This window comes from Haliotis asinina, chromosome 2, assembly GCF_037392515.1.
Source record: "Haliotis asinina isolate JCU_RB_2024 chromosome 2, JCU_Hal_asi_v2, whole genome shotgun sequence".
In the NCBI taxonomy this organism is placed as follows: domain Eukaryota; kingdom Metazoa; phylum Mollusca; class Gastropoda; order Lepetellida; family Haliotidae; genus Haliotis; species Haliotis asinina.
Window position 1 is genome coordinate 3,266,606 of NC_090281.1, and position 21,332 is coordinate 3,287,937.

Genomic DNA, 21,332 nt, shown 5'->3' on the forward strand with positions numbered 1-21,332 from the left:
CATGCATTTGTGCAAATGACAGCACGTTTGTTAACTGGTGTAGTCTTTGCAAAAGAGACGAGCCTTGTTAACCGGAGTATTCTCTGCAAAGGGTACGACCGGTACATAATGTTTGCAAGGATAGGAGCCTTGTTAACCAGTGTATTGTCCATCCCAGGAATGCACTGCTGACGGCAGCCGCTCCACCATCAACTGCACGGGCGGGGGCGCGTTTGGCCCTTCAGACAAGTGTAGCGTCTGTTGCACCGGTGACGACTGTCGCACCTCACTGATGCAGGTTCAAAAAGGTGAGCAATGCATTGTACAGTTTCAATCATTTGGAAGGCACCTGGTGAATCCCAGGTGAAAGGTAAGCAGTGTCAATGGTAATAATGAAGCTATAATAATACTGTATGTTTCACTGTCGAGGAATACCGTTGTGGTTTCCCACTACCTTAATAATCCAAGCAATAACGTTTGGTTTCAGGAGACTGTTGAGGAGTGTTTTCGTTTCAGGTTTCGACGCTATTCCTCACGTCCTCCATTGTCCGACGTGTCAACAGGAAGCAGATCCTCAGACATGCATGGCAACATTTGGACCCTGCGACAGTCATCATGGGGTGAGTTGGTAGCTTAATATACTAAACAGCAAAACAAACCGCAACTTTTTGTTATCAAGTTTGTAAATAGAAGACATAAACATGAACGCTTACTTTTGTGACACTTAACTGTTTCGAAACCTCTTCTTTCGTTTGCTGTCTCAGTATACATACAGCACAGGAGGCACCAGCTGTCTCAGTATACATACAGTACAGGAGGCACCGGCTGTCTCAGTATACATACAGTGCAGGAGGCACCGGCTGTCTCTGCATCAGGAAGAGACTTCTTACCAGGGGCACGCTAGCCTGATGAGGATTTGTGAGGGGGAGCTGGCGAACTGGCGAAAACAAATTTTTTTTGCAAATAATAAGCCAACATATTTGATTTGAACAGTGAATAATTTCTTACTATTTACAATTTCAGACGTGCAAACTAGTCCTGGAACATGGGTTGTTATCTGCAAAATGTGAGCAAAGTGATCATGTAAGCAATAAAATACTCTGTATATTTCTGAAACCATTTTATCTAGTTTCTTATTTTCCATGGTATTATGCCTATGACCTATGCTGGCCTGAGACCGACAGTATTATTTATTGGATGGTTATATTCCCGACTTGTCTGCGATGACACCCCGGCGGCGTCCGTCGCTCATAATATTAACCACTGGTTTCTCTTGGCCTGTCTCGATTATTTACGGGACATCGTCTTAAAGCCCGTTCATTGGTGTCTGAGGCGCTAAATATATGCTATAAATCTACGTTTGTATTTTTACATGTTTCTCATAATGATGAATTTCTCTGTGTTTAGTGTCTCCATCACGACGATAGAAAACCCGACGTGGTAGACTGCGACAACAAAATGGAGAAATGTATAACCTGCTGCCAAGACTACGCCTGCATCAATCGTACATTAAGCTTTGACACCTCGTCCCTTCCACAAGCACCAGCGACAACAGTAGTGACACCTTTGCCACCTTCAACATTGACCGTCGCGACGACGCCGACACCAGTCGAATCATGCAAAGACAAAGACCTGTTCCCGTGCCATATATCTGCCACTGTAACTGCATGCAATGATGCCCAGTTTGCCAGTGAATTTTGCCCTCTAACCTGTGGTGTCTGCAAAGGTAATCTCCTTTTTCATGAAATTGTTCTTATATTGATAATCTGCATCATGCCTGATACATGAAACGTGCATTAAATAATTATGGCCTCGTTGTGAAGCCCTTAGTCAGAACTCCATTTCATGCATAGCTATCCGAAGTTCGTTCCGATTGGTTATTCGATAATTCTGTCGACAGGTGCGACTACCACAGCCACCACTACACGTGTCCCGAAAGTGAAGTGTAAAGACTCCAGCCTGTATCCCTGTCTGCTGAACGTGGCTAGCACTTGCCCCGACCCAGACCTAGCTCTGTTGTTCTGCCCTTTGACGTGTGGCTTGTGTGAAGGTGAGCGTTTAACGTGCAACTTGTAGCAGGTGAGCTTCGTACCATTTTGTAACATGCGTTTCGTGTGGTGAGGTCACGTAGTCACGTATTCAGGTAGTCACGTAGCATGCACTACTAATCTGGCTTAAATGCAGAGTGTTACATAGGTTACGTTACCTATCAGTGTCCCTACGTACTCCTGTATTCCAGGTACACTGCACCTCAGACATTTACTCTCATGCCTCTGGGAATGGCTTGTCTAGTAGTTAAAGCGTTCTCTCGTCACATCGATGACCCGCGTTCGATTCCCCACATGGGTACAATATGTGAAGCCCATTTTCTGGTACCCCCCGCCGTGATATTGCTGGAATATCGTAAAACTAAACTCACGCACTCACTCCGTGATGTAAATGTGACTGTGTGATCCTGTCATTGACACGCTGACAAACTGACAAACTTGGTCATAAAATGCATATTTTCACCCCGCACCTTGTTTGTGTGTCACCTGCTGGACAACTGAAGGTGTACACGTGTGTGTTTGTCACCTGCTGGAAAACTGAAGGTGTGCAGGTGTTTGTTTGATGGAGACTGAGATGAAACAATAAGAAATGATTATTCCATGTATATGCAGGTGTTTGTTTGATGGAGACTGAGATGAAACAAATAAGAAGTGATTATTCCATGTGTATGCAGGTGTTTGTTTGATGGAGACTGAGATGAAACAAATAAGAAGTGATTATTCCATGTATATGCAGGTGTTTGTTTGATGGAGACTGAGATGAAACAAATAAGAAGTGATTATTCCATGTATATGCAGGTGTTTGTTTGATGGAGACTGAGATGAAACAAATAAGAAATGATTACTCCATGTATATGCAGGTGTTTGTTATTCCATGTATATGCAGGTGTTTGTTTGATGGAGACTGAGATGAAACAAATAAGAAATGGTTATTCCATGTATATGCAGGTGTTTGTTATTCCATGTATATGCAGGTGTTTGTTTGATGGAGACTGAGATGAAACAAATAAGAAAAGATTATTCCATGTATATGCAGGTGTTTGTTATTCCATGTATATGCAGGTGTTTGTTTGATGGAGACTGAGATGAAACAAATAAGAAATGATTACTCCATGTATATGCAGGTGTTTGTTTGATGGAGACTGAGATGAAACAAATAAGAAATGATTACTCCATGTATATGCAGGTGTTTGTTTGATGGAGAGTGGGATGAAACAAATAAGAAATGATTACTCCATGTATATGCAGGTGTTTGTTTGATGGAGACTGAGATGAAACAAATAAGAAATGATTACTCCATGTATATGCAGGTGTTTGTTTGATGGAGACTGAGATGAAACAAATAAGAAATGATTATTCCATGTATATGCAGGTGTTTGTTTGATGGAGAGTGGGATGAAACAAATAAGAAATGTTTATTCCATGTATATGCAGGTGTTTGTTTGATGGAGACTGAGATGAAACAAATAAGAAAGGATTATTCCATGTATATGCAGGTGTTTACGGAAGCAGTAACTCTTCTTAGCCTCGCAAGGCTTGTGATTGTTGCCAATAAATACAGTTTCAAAACTTGTAAACTTTTGTCCCACAGTTCATCAGTTAATGTAAATTAGTCAGTGTATGATTTATCTAATAACTCATGACGTTTTGTTGTGTGTCTATATTGGAGGGAATCAATAATACAGTGTTCAGTGCATTTTACTACTCGTGCAGATTACTAACATTACCGTTATCAGATATACATAATTTATACATTGTTGACAATTCTGTTTTAGCGGGGACTGACATGACGCCATCAGTGACCTTACCTATGGCTACTGAATCAACAGGTGAGTGTAGGCGATGTCGTATGTGTGCATTTACGCAATCTCACTAAGATCGGATCTCTCCAACATGTAACCTACTGTTGTGAAGATGTGAAGACACTTCCGGGAGGTCAGAATCCCGAATACTGACCGCCAAATATGGCTGGCTTGCCGAACCAGTGGCACCCTTTGTAAATGATTATCGATTTCAGTCAGGTTATTCTCTGCAAAAGAAGCAGTCACATAATTATGTGCTCTCGATATATTTTTGGAGTAGATGACACAGGGCTTCGATGTATATGTGTTTGCAGACGGAACTCGAGTTGTTTCCGAGACACGGAGATGAGATATGCTCGTGTAAATGCTTAACTCGGTCGAATCAAGAATTTCCATTGTTTATTGGGTGGTTCAGCTGGTGCTGTCTGAATGTTTACGCAGAAAATCTTTGTATCAGAGAATACGAATGCCAGTCAGTAGAAGATTGTTGTTAAGAATGTTCCACAGTGATGCTGTTGATAGTTTGTACTCAAATTCGATTATCGCGTAAGAAGTGTTATTGACACTATCTAAACTCTATCTCACTATAGAGGACTCGATGTGTGTCAGGGAAGTTAGTGACAAATAAGTGAGTCAGTTAAGAATACTGGTAAAATAACCCTACCCTCATTCTCTTTACAATAAAGAGGCGGCGGGGTAGCCTAGTGGTAAAAGCGTTTGTTCGTCACACAGAAGACTCGGGTTGCAATGTGTAAAGCCCAATTCTGATGCTGTAGTATTGCTATAAGCGGAGTTAACCAGATTCCTTCCCTCACTCATTACACTATACAACTGGTGGGAGTTACAGCATGTTAGCCAACCGGCCCACATGCAGTGTTACAGCATGAACGGCAATGTGCAGCAACAATCAGTCCGGATGTACAATGTGATTAATGGCTTTTTCGTGATTATTTCATACCTTAAATAAAGTTCAAATATCGCATATAAAGTACAAATATCGTAAAATACAATACACATTTCGTAAATATTGTAAAAATATCTTAAATATGCCTATAGTGAGAGAGGTAAATGTAATTTTAGTTTATTGGTATTGGGTACAGGTTGAACTCTGTACTTTCTGTACCTTGTATATCTTTCTACGTTAATTTATAACAGATTCTGACAAGGAATGTTCCATATGTTTGAACGATAGTCTCGATTTCAAGAGGCCTATTTAGCGGTATGATCCATACCGTGTACTTTCGTTAATATTTAAATGCCACTTCTAGAAATTGTATCCGTAAACGATGGGAATATAAGTGAGATGTATGTATACTGAACACCAAAAGAAACGTAACTCTGTCTTTTTTTGTCAAGTTTTTAAATAGAAGACCTAAACATGAACGCTTGCTTTTACGAGATTTCATTTTTCGAAACTTGCGTTTCTTTTACTGCCCAGTATATGTCTGCCGTACAAGTCTGACAAATGGACTGACGACATTTTTGTTTCCCGTGGTCAGTTGTGCCCAGCGGTCAGCCCGGTGTGATGTGTCCAGTCTGCAAGGACGCCGCGAACGCCAAAGAGTGCCTGGGAGTGACACATGTCTGCAAAAGTTTTAACGATGTAAACAGCAGTTTTATCATATAATTGTACTCATTTGGAATGATTCTGGTAAGACATGTAATGTAATGCCTGTTCTGGGATATAACAGGTAACCCCGGACGGTACTGTGACATAGTAGGTAACCCATGATGGTACTAGGACATGATAGGTAACCCATGAAGGTACTGGGACAGGGTAGATAACCCATGACGGTACTGGGACATGATAGGTAACCCATGAAGGTACTGGGACATGATAGGTAACCCATGATGGTACTAGGACATGATGGGTAACCCATGAAGGTACTGGGACAGGGTAGATAACCCATGAAGGTACTGGGACAGGGTAGATAACCCATGAAGGTACTGGGACAGGGGAGGTATCCCAGGACATAACTGGGGTAATGTAGGTGTCCCTGGACGGTATTGGGATATGGAAAGTGAGACAGAGGACACATTCATGCCGAGATGTGTATTTTTACAATCAAACAGCAATGATATAATATAGCGGTGTTGATAAGAAACCGTAAGTGTCAGTTGTCTAACTTCCTAATGAACTCAAATGTATACATTCAAATGTCAGAGGGGCGGTGGGGTAGCCTAGTGGTTAAAGCGTTCGCTCGTCACGCCAAAGACCCAGGTTCGATTACCCACATGGGTACAATGTGTGAGGCCCATTTTTTGGTGTACCCCGCCGTGATACTGCAGGAATATTGCTAAAAGCGGCGTAAAACTCACTCATTCAAATGTCAGTGTGCTCTGGCAGACTGACAGTGCCATGACGATATAGAGAGTCGCGCTGTGCATGCTTTCGTTGTTGCAGGTATGCAAGGTGACGATGACAGATTGGAAGGTTACTGCGGGGTGCTCCCACACAAGGGCAAGTTCAGGTTTTGTTCAGTGTCATCCAAATCAGATATAACTGACCTCGGCAAAGTACTATCAATGTTGGTCACTGGCTTTTTCTGATCCAAACTCGAGTATGTACAGACTGATACCATATTGCTGTGTGTCGCGAAAAACTTTCACTCACTCACTCATTCATTCACTCACTCACTCACTCACTTACCTAATGATCAAAGTGTATATTTTTAATCCCAAATAATGAAAAATCTACACCCAATATTCGAGACAACTATCAATTTCCGGAAGATTGAATATTATGAATACCGTACTTGCAGTACTGCAGATTCCAACGCGATCACCAGAGCACCATCAACTGTACCGGTGGAGAAGCATTCGGTCCCCACGACAGCTGCAGCGTGTGTTGCACAGGGGATGAGTGTCTGAACGACTTGAACATTATTCAGAAAAGTGAGTATTTTGTTGGCAAGTTGGGGGAGTACGAGTATGTATTTGGCTTGTTGCAGTATTCCAATGTTCCAACCTCATCTCTGCGGTTCTGCTTTGTGTGGGAGTAAAGCCCGAAGGAACTGCTGCTGGTCCTTCGGATGGTTGGCTGGTTGTTGTTTAACGTCACACTCAGCAATATTCCAGCTTTATGGCGGCGTCTGTAAGTAATCGACTCTAATCAAGTCTGGACTAGACAATCCAGTGATCAACGTCATGAGCATCGATCTATGCAACTGTGATAAGATGACATGACTGCGTCAACCCGATCCTTTTAGTCGCCAGTTACGAGATGCGTGCATTACTTTGGTGTAACCCATGAGCATAAGTGTAATGCTCACAGACATTTAAACACAGTCTGGGTGAATCGGGATTCGAACCCACCGCCATAGTTTTCTGTTTTCTGGTGTGCCCAAGGAAGGAATCTCTGGACAGAACATTGCGTCTCCTTGGACGACTGAGTAGTTGTCCTCTAATCCATATTATGCGTGTCTCCAGACAGTAAGGGGCGATTCTTTGGACTGCGTGAGACCTAATTGACTGTTGTGTATCCACCATGGGTTAGAATGTAGTGAGAGTTATCGGTCTCTTGGTGGTCTCTCCGTGATTATGATATACACAGCTGGATTAAAAATCAAACAAACAATTATTCGTCTTTCAGACCTTGAGAGCATACCTAACGTCTTGCACTGTCCAGCCTGTACGGATGTAGCAGATCCCCAGCAGTGCCTCCTTAACGCGGTGCCTTGCTCGGCGTCGGCCGTTGTAAGTTGTGTGCCGCATATTCTCCAGGGATAAGCTGTATGTTGACATATATATCTAATTGTTTTAGAATTAATTTCAATTTGCCACGTTTCTTAACTTTGGTTCTCATACAGAAAACAATCACGTTACTATTTGTTGTCCTATAGGACGGAGAACAGAAAGAGTGAGGCGTTGCAAATCGCTGCAGTGTCGCAGTGTTTGTCCCTGCGAGGAGTCGCCTGTTCTAACCCATGGTTCGACCCATATGACCCTTTTCACCACAGCCTTGACCTGCCTCATTCTGACAATAAACTGACGTCACTGAGATGCTAACGTACCTATATTAAGTCTTGTTATCCCACAGAATTGCCTCATCAGGAAAACTCACGGTCTTTATTCCGCGGAGTGTAACGCCGATCAGAACAAGGTGAGAACACAGACTGGAGGTAATCCATCAGTAGCCATCCTTTTCTTATTACACACTGCCGCCAGCCCAGCAATATGGCAACGGCAGGTAAATATTCGAGTGACTGATGTAATAAATACCTACAGCCGACCACTAAACAGTCTCTAGACATTCATGTACCTACTCGGTACATGAATGTACCGATACCTTTCTGGGATAGGACCGGGGGACACCTGAATGGAGGCCACGTCAGATGAAGCTAGAGCGAATTTGGCATCAGTCTAAGTAAACTTATCCTCAGTACTTTTCGTTACACTCCACTACTGAGTCTAACAAAACCTTATGGGAGGTCGCGTCAGGTAACCTTTCAGATTGACCAATCAGAACACAGTTTACCAAATCGCGAACGTGGACATTCGCACATACCTTTTGAACTTTATATCTCGTAAAGGTTCGTACCCGAACGATTCCAAATGCTGTTTAGCGTACGCTCTCTTCCGGGTGATGCACACGGCGTACGTACAACCATGACAACGATGAGTAAACAGTAGCTGAAAATGGTGTTTTGGACAATGTTCAAGGATGTCATAATTGCGGAAATATTAGCTTATGGTAACCATGTCAACAGAAACCCGAAAGCGTATATACTGCAGGTCAAATAATTTTGTTATATGCGGATTTTTTTTTGTGGAGGGATCTGTGTTAGTGACCTGAATATTTTGAAAGTCCCCTCGATCCCTAAATAGTAGCCGTTGTTTGATTGGTTAAATCTATTTAACCGTCTTGCGTTTGATTGGACGGTCATTGATCGCTCAAAGGTTACCTGACGCGACCTTCTACTAGGTTTTGTTAGACTCAGTGGTGGAGTGTAACGAAATACACTGAGACTAAGTTTACTTAGACTGAATCTGGCATCTGAATGAAATCAATATCAAGACGCCTGTGTTTTTCATCCAAACAGATGTCAGCTTTCTTCAACGATTCGACCTTTACCTGGAAAAGTGCAATTCGTAGAAATGTAAACATAATTATAACCGCTGCCTAGTAAATCCACCAGCTGGCGGTGGCAGAACTGCACGCAGTAAGGTATCCCCTCGGAGTAAATATCTCATTACAATAAGATAACTCGAGAGGATGTGGGTGAGAACTGGTCTTCAGGAACCTATGCTTGTCATAAGAGGCGACTAACGGGATTGGGTGGTCAGGTTCGCTCAAATGGTTGGCACATGTAGTCGTATCCCAGTTGCGTAGACCGATGCTGATGTTGTTGATCACTGGATTGTCTCGTCCAAACTCGATTATTTACAGACCGCCGACATATAGCTGGAATATTGCTGGGTGCGGCGTAAAACTAAACTCTCTAGAGATCGGCATAATTAGTCAAAGATACATACCACCAATACATGCTAAGTGACAAGCACCCACTTAATGTCCCTTGCAGTGTAGTGCCGGTAACCCGGTGACCGACTGTCCAGATAACAGCACCCAACCGTGTCAGTCCTGCTGCCTGACTGGAGACTGTGTCATTCAGTCGTTATGTAAGTAGTATACCTTTAACACACAGTCGTTACGCATGTAGTATACCGCAACACACAGTCTGTAGGAAACTAGTATACCATCACAGTCGTGAGGTATGCAGTATACAGTAACACACGGTCGTAGTTAATAGTATACAGTAACACACGGTCGTGGGTAATAGTATACAGTAACACACGGTCGTGGGTAATAGTATACAGTAACACACGGTCGTGGGTAATAGTGTACAGTAACACACGGTCGTGGGTAATAGTATACAGTAACATACGGTCGTGGGTAATAGTATACAGTAACACACGGTCGTGGGTAATAGTATACAGTAACACACGGTCGTGGGTAATAGTGTACAGTAACACACGGTCGTGGGTAATAGTATACAGTAACACACGGTCGTGGGTAATAGTGTACAGTAACACACGGTCGTGGGTAATAGTATGCACGTAGTGGAGTCAAGCGGTAAGAAGAGGTGCATTTCATAATCTTTGGGCGGCTGATGTATACTCTTCAAGTCTATTAGAATTATTTGACAGTGATTACGTAAGCTGTATATTTTCTGTCAACGTTTCAAGAAAAGAAAGTGGACATTTTCTCTTGACAGAAGCAGTTCGATTTTTGTTGGGTTTAATTGCTGATCAAAGTGTAGCAGGACGTGGGGCCATCCCATAGGCGACCTCTTTGCCTTATCAGTTTGCTGAAGAAGGGGGTTACTCTCTTCAGATCAGAAGGTCTGTGGTTCACGAGACTTTCAAATTCTGTTGCCACTACTTTGGCGGCAAGTGTAGGACAGAACGCATTTATATCAAGAACACAAACGATCTGACTACCCTTCTATGTGCCTGTTGGTGACGGATAGAATCTAGCTGAGATTCCAGCTTCATCATGATTATGTTCCCAGGTATATTCTCCGGTATCCTTGATCTGAGCCTTGATACGACCTTTCCAGTAATCATATACAGCGTTATGACTGGAATACTGTTCCATGTCGTGAAGGTGCGTCATCTATTATACATTGGTATCATTTGTAGCCAAGCCGTCGACAACAGACCCTCCCATCACGGTCGGGATAGACTGCAACGATGACCCCACCTTCCCATGTGCCCAGACCGCCGGGTCAGTATGTAGTGATCCCGACTTCTCGGTCCAGACCTGCCCCAGAACATGCGGACACTGTGGGGGATATACCATGTCCTTCACGACAGGTGCGTGTCTCAAGGTGAATGTATCATCTGTGCTGGCTTTACAAGCCATCTCTTGACTCAGATATAGCGCTTGAAAGGGAGTTACAATGTCGTAACAGTCCACGCACCCGGACTTTATCTTATATACATATATCGCACGTACAACACGAAGACTGAGTTTAGTTAGTAAATCAGTAATCTTCCAGCAACATCAGGGCGGCGACCATCAGAACTGTTTTTCTAACCTTGTGGGAATCGACTTGAAACACCAAGTGCTGTATTACAATTTAGGGTAACTGTGACAGTCAACATTGCACATACGAATACTTCACATGAGTCTTTTATCGTTAGGACTAGTGTTTACCTACGGGATTTGCCTAATATAGGACAATATAGCAAAAGTTTACGAATCGCCATGAGTAAATGAGTATTGTTTTACGCCGCTTTAGCAATATTCCAGCAACATCACAGCGGGGGATATCAGAAGTGGGCTTCGCACAATGGACCTATATCGGGAATCGAACCCGCGTGTTTGGCGTGATGAACCAAACCATTAGACGTTGACATTCGAGAGACACTCGGACGCGGGGATGGTGTTGACCCAGAAGGATGGAGATTCACGATCAGTGTTGCCGAAACGCAAGGTGTTCTTAAAGTTTAGCAGAAACATATTTCACACCATTGAAACCTAATTGTCGGCCACGAAAAGTGAACTTGACTGCAAAATACTTGCTAAATGTCTGGTTTGTGCAGCTTATAAACACTCTCGAGTCTCCATACAACTTCTGAAGGTTGTGTGATCCTGAGTTGAATATGTGTTGCAGACGTGACCAACCCCGATTACTCTACGATCCCGCCCCTCACGATCAAGGTCGACTGCCATGACGACCCCACGTTCCCCTGTTCCACCCCTCACATCTGCGACGACGTGGACTTCGCCACACAGACGTGCCCCAAGACGTGTGGACATTGCTAAAGTCAGCTGTGATAAAATAAGCATGTATTAAATGCAACATAATTTTGTACACGCCGGTTTTTGTACTATGTAACATCTATGCTATGACGTTCCCGGGCGCTGCCGTAGCTGATGACCTAGTCTGTGTAAAATGGGGCCACTAGTCAAATATGTTTTTCTGTGAAATTTAAGTAGGTTTTAACTTGCTACAACTCATGGAATATGGTGTGCATATTAGGGAACACTCATTAGGGAACAAGAATAGGGAACACTCCCATGGTCCGTTACAGTCTTATGAAGATGCAGACATCTTTCAAGCATTGTAATGTAACGGAATAAAAATCTGGAATATAATTTTGACTTGTACAAAATGTCATCCAGTACTGACCAGAAATCAGATGAGGAAACAGAACTACGAGAGACATAACATTGTTGGGAATCTGCGTTAACCCTCATTTTACGGTAGCTCTGTAACTGACGATACACTGATTATCATAAACTGTTACAAAACGAACATTATGCATAGATGAAGCAATACAAATAGACGCCATGGAAAAAAGCGAAGTATTGCATTATTAGAAGGTGTCCGATAATGTTAAAAGCGTTCACTTTAGTGTAATTACCAAGGTCAAGACGGTTTGGGAACATAACCTAGCAAATTCATCAGCTGGATTTTGTATAATAAATATTGGATTGTTGATAGGTATTAGTTGTATATGAAAAGAATGCATAGTAGCTGCCAAATGGATCATATCACATTACCTATCTTACATTACGGAGATTACATTTACGTGTATTAAGTATCACAGTCTATGTGTATCATCTGTGACATATTACTGTAATTTCCTGCATCCCGTTGAAGCACTTGTCTCGCTATTGTCGGTTATGTCCAGCATCTTATGTATATTGATATGTGTGGGTCATGTAGATTACATCCTTAAAAACTGAACGATATAAAAGTCTAATTATGCTTATATTTTAAAGGCTCTTGAAGTAATCGACTGTTTTACTTCAACATATGTTCCCAAATACTTCTTCAGCTATTTCACCTCACTTACAAAATGTTAACAAGGTATTTGCGTCTTCTAGATATTCTTAGGAGACATGTACTGGAGACAATGTAAAAATGGTAATCTATTTTAAAAAAAATAATAAATATAAACGCCATTCTTTACTTTCTCTTGAGAGAACGACGTTATAGAATATTTATAAATGTTATTTCAAGAACATTTTCAGGATTCTCTATCGTGGGTTTCATTGTAGAGTGTGGTACTCCGTCTGGCGTCAAGCGTTTTATGATAAAACCAGTCCATATGAACGTCTGTGGATAGTCAGATAAGCACGAAGGCGTGCCATTTAACTTGGCTTGCTATGCCCTTGGTTAATGATTAATATCGAACATGTTTTAAAGGCAAATCTCAACTCCCGAGGCTGCAGTTTAAGTGCGACAACCATATTAATAAATAGCTCCGCTTCACAGACAATAAATAGCTCCGCTTCACAGAGAATTGGTGTCATACACGAGTTTGTTTCCATTTCAAACGATTAGTTTGCCATTACAGGGGGGGTTGTTTCGGTTTCAAATGATATTGTCGCAGTTGTGGTGATTTTTGTTCTGATTTGGTGCATATGAGTTCAGTTTTGGTGATTTGTTCACCGTTTGTACGGTAGGCCTGAACATTCATCCTGATCCACCGGGTGAGGAAAAACTGGCATACATGTAGTTTGTCGACGATCTGACAGTTGTGGGGACCTGCTGATGTAGAGTGTGTCGTTGTAGCCGGTCAAGTTGTCCATGCTGTGGTAACAACTGGTGTTCCCGACGTTGTGATCATTCACTAACTGTCATTTGAAGACGCTGATTTGCTATACACTAAGAGTAGTGATTCAATAAAGTTTTATTAATACCTAAAACCCAATCAAACTTCAGATTTTTAAAACGATCCGACCTCATTTCGTTACCACCACCGTTATGAAATTATGACTTCCACAAAGAAAATCACCACAGAAAACAAATGTACCCTCGGTGATATTAGAATGCGATTGTATATCTTTGCATTCGGAACAGTTATGTTTGTTATCGATTTACAGGACGGTCTCAGTATTCCGAACATTTTCACCATACATATTACTGGCCGGTTACTCGTTACTTATACTATCAAAAATATTAATAGTCTTACTCTTAGATATCTGTTCACAGCACTTACTGAAGTTATTAATTGTTTGAAGATTAAATTAGACCCGCGCAGTCATTTCGTGCGGTGCGGGTAGAGTTAGCTTCCTTACAACCCCTCGCCTCTTCTGATTTGGGAGTCTGATTTTAATATTTACGTGGGGTAACAGATGTCAAGTATACTTTTCTTCGTGTACTGTATTTATTTAAACTTTCGGGGGCAAGAACCAAACGCCATGGTGGAAAGGTTCAATGATAGTGAAACTCTCACAGATAGAAGCGCCATATAATCCGCAACAACCTGTCACAATCTGAGTGCAGAGACAACATTGCGATGGCGTCACGAACTGCCCAAATATGCGATGGCGTCACGAACTGCCCAAATATGCGATGGCGTCACGAGCTGCCCAAATATGCGATGGCGTCACGAACTGCCCAAATATGGTAAGCGGTCGACATGTTCGTTTCAGGTAATGGCACGTGTCATTTTAATGACGCACCATCTAAAAACACAGATCCTGTGTAATATGCAAACTAAAGAGATCGTGCATTTTGTGCACACGAACTTGTGTATATAAATAAAATATCTATATACGTCGAGAATCACTCTCTCATTGTGTCTGTGTCTCATTGTGTGAAGCATTCTTGTTATATCGGAAAAATATATGCCTTTAATGAGATCTTTTATCTTTAAATGCTTGGTAATGAACGCTGTGCATGTACACACTCAATTTATTGTCGTGTTACTTGGCAACGGTAGCATTACCGTGAAAGAGGAATATTGACAACATCTTGAAATTACTCCTTAAGCTCAGACTTGAAATAAGTAACGGAAATATCCGAAACAGACCGAGGTAATAAATAAGCAGACACAACCTGCCGTGTCATAACAGTGACACATTGTGACAGAATATGTCCACAGACAGAAAAATACAACGTAGGTACTTTGCTCCCCATTCAATGTCACAGGAATCCATTCGAATGCAAAACAACATAAAAGCAAAGGAGGCCTTCAAATCACCAGTATACACTGCACCTGTCACACATAGGCATTTCGTGTACACGGACTGGCATATCGTGTCTGTGCTGGATCGTTATGTCAGACTTCGGCATGGCATAACAATGGCCCAGCACTGTAGAGCTATCGTTAGATGGTTGTCCTAAGCATCGGTGATTTTGAAATGGATTAAAATGGCAAATTCCTTTAAATCATACATTTTAAAACTTGGGGTTAAAGGTCTAAATGACATTTCATGTGATTTCTTAGGATTTCATATAAAACAGTGAGTATGCCTTGATGCATCTTATATAAGCACTCAGCGTTTGGGAAGGCTAGTTGACTCGTCACGCCGAAGACCCGGGTTCGATTCCTCACATGGGTACAGTTTGTGAATCCCATTTCTGGTGTCCCCCGCCGTGATATTTCTGGTGTCCCCCGCCGTGATGTTGCTGGACTATTGCTGAAAGCGGCGTAAAACCAAACCCACTCACTCAAACAAGCACGTGCAAGTTATATGACCATGTTGAGATTTACCCTTACAACATCAAGCCAAGTGCCAGATAACCGTCTGAATGGGTCGGATGATCCTACTTTCGTAGTGTGGGCCATAAATTGCTGAAAATGCAGTGTATTGCTGAAAATGCAGAGATTTGACTTATAACTATCAGAGTTCATGCTCCCGCACAAACCGACTGTAAAGTGATTAAATCTTCACTACCTGGTGTATATTAGCGAGCATTATTGGCAGTAACGAGGGACATGTTAGCGGTATTTTCATGTCGTTAATAATGCTTTATACACTTGTAACAAAAGCCTGTCGAAACGTTTATATCCAACAGGCTGTCAGTGTGTTTCAGCTACCCGAGATAATGGTGTGGCTTGTTGTGATGCCGACAGACAAGCGAGGCTGTTAACAATGGCTTAATTATCATGCATGTCGCTCATGCAGTGACGTCCCGGAATAATAAACTGTCGGTGTCGACGCCGTTCAGGGGAAACGCTTGTTGATATCTGATCATGCGAAATATTAAAATTCAATGGACTTTTGTACATCTGCGTTATTAGACTTGATAGTTAGGCCATATCCAATATATTCAATGATAAACGTTTTTAGTCAGATGAAAGATTTTTTTTCAAAACACAAAAACAAAAAAACAAAACAAAAACAAACAAACAAACAAGCAAAAAACATCCGTGTACACTGCAGTTATATTCAAGAGTTTGGATGTCAAGCAATGTTTATCGGGTACGCAGATGCCAATATTTCAGTGTTTTTTCGTTATGTGTTCGCATTATCATGCTTTCCATGTGAAAATCCGTGCTATATATTGTCCAGAGCCGTGTTTCCAAATGTCCAGAGCCGTGTTATGTATTGTCCAGTGCCATGTTGTATACTGTCAAGTGCCGCACGCGTGTTATATATTGTCCAGAGCCGTGTTTCCAAATGTACAGAGCCGTGTTATATACGTATTGTCCAGTGCCATGTTATATACTGTCAAGTGCCGTGCTATATATTGTCCAGAGCCGTGTTATATACTTACCACTGCCGCGTTATATATTGTCCAATGCCGTATTATATATTGTCAAGTGCCATGTTATATATTGCCCAGTGCCATGTTACATATTGTCCAGTACCGTGTTATATGTTTGTCCAGTGCCATGTTATATACTGTCAAATGCCGTGTCATATATTGACCAGTATCGTGTTATATTTTGACCAGTGTCATCTTACACATTGTCCAGTGTCATGTTATATACCGTCCAGTGCCGTGCTATATATTGTCCATAGCCGTGTTTCCAACTGTCCAGAGCCGTGTTATATACTGTCCAGTTGTCGTGACATGTATTGTGCAATGCCGTGTTCTATATGGTCCAAACTTTATTATGTGGAACACAGCGTTTCGAAGTATATACTTTTCATTCACTCACCAAGGAGTAGGTATTGTGTTCACGTTGTGTTCGTCACACTAAACACATTGGCATCCATTTGTGTGCTGGCGATTAGGTGCCTTACTCTGATGGATGTATTCGCATTCCGGATGGGACTCAACTCAAAACCGTACTACAATATGTACTTTACGGAGAAAATGTAACCTCAGATATAACGCGTTACTTTTGACCACCTTCTAGATAGTATTGTGTATTTCAGAGTCAAATTAGAAGCTCTTTTTTTGCCACAAAATAATAATACCATTAATGCGGTTGCAACTAAATTGTTCTTGAAAGTAAGAAGGTGATTCATAAATAGGTTAGTTTCAATGTTTTTTTCTCAATTACATATTCAATAAAATTGCAGATTAATATGGTATCATTGAACGTATGTTCACAGTATACAGAAATATGCAAAATGGCTGACTTGCAGAATAAACGCAGAACTAATTATTTTTCAGACTTTCGATAACTCAAATTTCTAGATACTGTTGACGTGACAGTTTGCCAAAAGGAACGCGCAGTTTAATGTATTGGCGTTGTTTACCTTATCACCATTCCGAAAATACACATGCTAACAAACGCTGGAGATTGTCCACCTGTCTCCCACACACAGTAGAATGCTGTGTAACAAATGTGCTCAACTGTACTTTCTTGGCAGGATGTGCATGGAACCTGTTCGGTTATTCGGTTATTATTCACAAAAAAATGGAAACAAAGAAACAAGCTAATACAACAACAACAACAACAACAACAACAACAAAAACCAAAAAAAACCCCAAAAAACAAACAAACTGTTTTTGATCATTGTTACGAGGTGGTCCTGTGAAGAGGTTAAGGTAAAACGCCCCGAAACAATGGTGAAAAGTCTCTCTAAAATACTGAAACAATGGTGAAAAGGCTCTCTAATACTGAAACAATGGTGAAAGGATCTCTAAAATACTGAAACAATGGTGAAAGGCTCTCTAAAATAATGAAACAATGGTGAAAAGCTCTCTAAAATTCAGCGTTCGCAATGGAGGCGACTGTTGCGACAGCATCGATTTTGTAGTAGCGTGTTGACAAATCAGGACATGCAAAATGCCTTAAACAGAAGAGCTTATGACATACAACGGATATGAGTCATGAGGTAATAGAATAAATCTCCTGAAAGAAATCGGTATAAGGTGAATTGTCTGTAATAGTTTCTCATCACGACTTTTACTGGGATCAAGATAGACACATGACATATTGTGGGTCGGGCTCGAACAGTTTACAGATAGTTTTAGTGTTACGAGAGTGGTGTGCTTTAGTCGAGTGGAACCTCGGTCGTTCCAGTTACGCTCTTCAGGGTCCAATCAGCTGAGCATTGACAGATGGACAAGTTATTGCAAATGTCAGGCCATGAGCTGTGTTAATCCATGTTTGTGGTGAGTGGGTGTGTAGGAAGAAAAGAGTAATGGTGCTCGGACCCCTCAGTCCTGGATTCCGGGAGCGAATATAGTGTTACGCCGCTCTTAGCAATATTCCAGCAATACATGGCGAGGGAAATGAGCTTCATACTCTGTACCCATGAAGGAAATCAAATCCGGGCCTTCGGCGTGACGAGTGAACGCTTCAACTACTAGGCTACGTCACCGCAACTGGTGACGTGCACATGACGTCCCTGGAAACATTAGGTGAGTGAGTATGGTTTTAAGCCGCGTTTTACCTTATCCCAGCAATATCGCGACAGGGACACCGGAAGAGCTCGTTCGCACATGCCGGACATCCACTACAGCGACAATGACCGCCACGAGTACCAGCGTTCGTTCAGACTCATCCCGCGGTGCAGCTTTAATCTGTGGTGACAATCAGACAGTCCTGATGATCCCACTATTAGCGTTCAAGTCTAGTGAGCCAGTCATGTTCACAAGTTCACGTTGTCCGCAGCCATGACATCATGGGCGTCCCTCGTGTTGTACTGCCGAACGAAATAATGGTCTTCCCTGTCTGCTGTCGGCGAAGGAATGGTACCACGACAGAATAAAGAACGTCGTCACTGTAAATCTGGCCGTGCAGGGTGCGTCCGATGATGTTTGAAATCACTGGTTGTCTCAGTCTTCTACTAAAGCACCTCGTCTCTATGGTAACAGTTGCGTATCTCTTGGCTAGTTTGCCTAGGATACTTTCGGTAATTATCCATTGCCTTTGATACATATCTGTACGTGCAATTAACGAATCACTACAAAATGGCTCAACAATGTTATGTTGTCGCAAAACCATTATATGCAAAACCAAAAGTTTTCAGCCAGGAAATCAAGACCGATTTGACAGATCTGAAACATACGACTGAAAACAATGACGTCTTGACAGCACAATCCAGTGGCTGACATCATGAGCATCGACCAACTCAACCAGGGCACGATGACATACAATAACCAGGTCAGCGAACCTGACCACCCAGTCCCGTTAGTCCTCTCTTGAAACCAGTTCTGGTTGCGGGAGAATAGGTTTGACCGTCGCCTTCGACATTAATCCTCTTGTATAGCAAGGTTTTCTGTGAATGTTGGTTGATCAGTGGCGGTGTTACAATGCTACCCAGATGCCATGAAAACAGACAACAGGGCGATAATTGGGACAAACTTTAACGTCTTTGCGACGCAGTCAGCAGATCGCACCTTTCAGTGGTTGAGTCGACACTCTATCAACTACACAGCGGAGACGGTAACATCGTCTTGCCCAGATAAATCAGTGGTTGATATCTGCTGACTATGTCGGAGGGGAACTCGTTAAGAGACAGCTCATAATTAATAGCTGAAGGGATGGTGATAGTCATTGAGAAGCATGTACATTGTGACCCTACCCTGCATGTCGTGTGCAGAATCAAAGTCAGCGACGTTCACAGCAAGGATGCCGATGAATTTTGTTGCTCAGGACAACATTAACGTTCTTTCATGGCCGTCTCTTTCCCCGGATGTGACTCCCATTGGACATTCTGAAACGACATTGGACTTGGGGTTGCTGCAGGTAGACAGCCACTCACACTTTCACAGTTGAAACAGAGACTGGTGTTTGAGTGGAACCATTTTGCGTTGAGGGGTATCTCCATTTGACGAACTGTGGTAAATTTGAACTTAATGCAATTCAATATCAACAGCAACTTTCAGCTGTTACATTGACAGAGTTTTCTGCAGAATAAATGATTAGACAAAAATTTGGTTGTCTGCTCTTTACAAAATTGACAAAAAGCCAGACTTGCGTTCCTACTGCTGTTCAGTATACGTTGGATCGTTGGATGTACAGTGGTACTAGTCACGGCCTTGACCCACGGGGCTGTACGGTGGTCTGTCACAGGGTGACCCACGTGACGTGTAGCGGACACAGCGAGGACAGGAACCTCGAGTTGAGGATGATGAGGACAAGATTTTATTGAAAGTTTGAATTATGTAACTCCACTGTCATTCATTCACTCACATAAGTGCAGGTCACAGAGTGCACGTGTGGCAATGACACGGAAGAAGGCTGTGACGGGACATACAGTGTGTGTGTCTCTCTGTGTGTCTGTGTGTGTCCGTGTGTGTGTGTGTGTCTGTGTTTGTGTATCTGTGTGGGGGGCGGCGCTATTCAAAGGGGTTTATAGGGCGTCCTGGGAAGCATGGTTATGGAAGGGTATGTGGCGTCCTAGGGTGGGATTCTGCTGGTATCGAAGGGCACGGCGGTCAAAGGAAGGTAGGTGTTGGGATCGGATATCAAGGAAGAGGGTTGTCATGGGATAAGCTACATCCAAGTGAGGTTATCATTGGGTTAACGTATAGATAATGGGAAAACAAGGTTGTCATACTGGCGACTCACTCATTCAGTCTTCTTTCAACAATGCGGAATGGGCACACACCCACACAAACGCACACGCACCCACACGCACACACATAAAGTAGGCGAGAGGGGTTAGTATGTTATTGGTCTGATCGCCTTCTTTATTGCAGGATGAGATCTGTACGAGTGACAGAATGCAGTGCATCTATTCATACGCACTCAGGGCTAATGTTACAGTGTGTGAGGCTTGTCTGAGAGGTGACATATGGGGACATTACGAATTTAACAAGGTCAGAAAGTCGGATCTGTAGAAGGAATTAGGTTACCTGAATATGCACATAAAAGTGAGGCCCGGAGATAATATTTGAGTTCAACACGCATATATAGAGAGTAACTAGATGTAACTATTCGTCGCTTTGCATAATTTCCATAGACTTGCATGTTTAATTGGTGCAGCAAGAAAAAATGTCTTGATTTTATTTCGTTTGAACTTGTTCATATCTTCCACGTGTGAATCATCTCAGCTGCCAAGTCTGTCGGTCTCTCTGTGTGTTGTCTCAAGTCTTGCTAGGGATTCATATTTCTGTGTGTTCATATGTTTATTCTGTCCACGGTCTCGTAATGTTACTCGCTCACAAGATGGGCGCAACCCTCCCGGCGTCCGACCAGCAGCGAGGAAGTGTAGGTTCATTTTACTGCGCCAGCGTGCCTCTATTAATCTGCGTCATGGTGTCTCAGTGGACAAAAACTGTAACACCGACATTTGCCAGGGCCCTTATTCTCGAAACGTTCGTATCCCTAGGAATTCTTAACTTTGACCATAGCAGGTGTGTTAAGAATGGGTTTAAGGAGTTCGTAGGGCTACGAACGTTTCGAG

At 42.4% G+C, this 21,332-nt stretch overlaps 1 protein-coding gene across 1 annotated transcript in view; it reads left to right on the plus strand.

The window, feature by feature from the left end:
- The window catches only part of LOC137273139 (uncharacterized), a 28,296-nt gene extending 16,647 nt beyond the window's left edge, over nucleotides 1-11,649 (plus strand). Inside the window, exons 11-24 of the mRNA XM_067805610.1 lie at nucleotides 158-287; nucleotides 496-599; nucleotides 1,003-1,062; nucleotides 1,387-1,705; nucleotides 1,880-2,029; nucleotides 3,803-3,856; nucleotides 5,329-5,432; nucleotides 6,234-6,290; nucleotides 6,592-6,724; nucleotides 7,422-7,525; nucleotides 7,869-7,931; nucleotides 9,352-9,448; nucleotides 10,472-10,645; nucleotides 11,449-11,649. Of these exons, the coding sequence (XP_067661711.1) occupies nucleotides 158-287; nucleotides 496-599; nucleotides 1,003-1,062; nucleotides 1,387-1,705; nucleotides 1,880-2,029; nucleotides 3,803-3,856; nucleotides 5,329-5,432; nucleotides 6,234-6,290; nucleotides 6,592-6,724; nucleotides 7,422-7,525; nucleotides 7,869-7,931; nucleotides 9,352-9,448; nucleotides 10,472-10,645; nucleotides 11,449-11,600 (1,701 nt within the window). The 3' untranslated portion in view covers nucleotides 11,601-11,649. The remainder of the gene's footprint in view (nucleotides 1-157; nucleotides 288-495; nucleotides 600-1,002; nucleotides 1,063-1,386; nucleotides 1,706-1,879; nucleotides 2,030-3,802; nucleotides 3,857-5,328; nucleotides 5,433-6,233; nucleotides 6,291-6,591; nucleotides 6,725-7,421; nucleotides 7,526-7,868; nucleotides 7,932-9,351; nucleotides 9,449-10,471; nucleotides 10,646-11,448) is intronic.
- The last annotated feature ends 9,683 nt before the right edge of the window (nucleotides 11,650-21,332 follow it).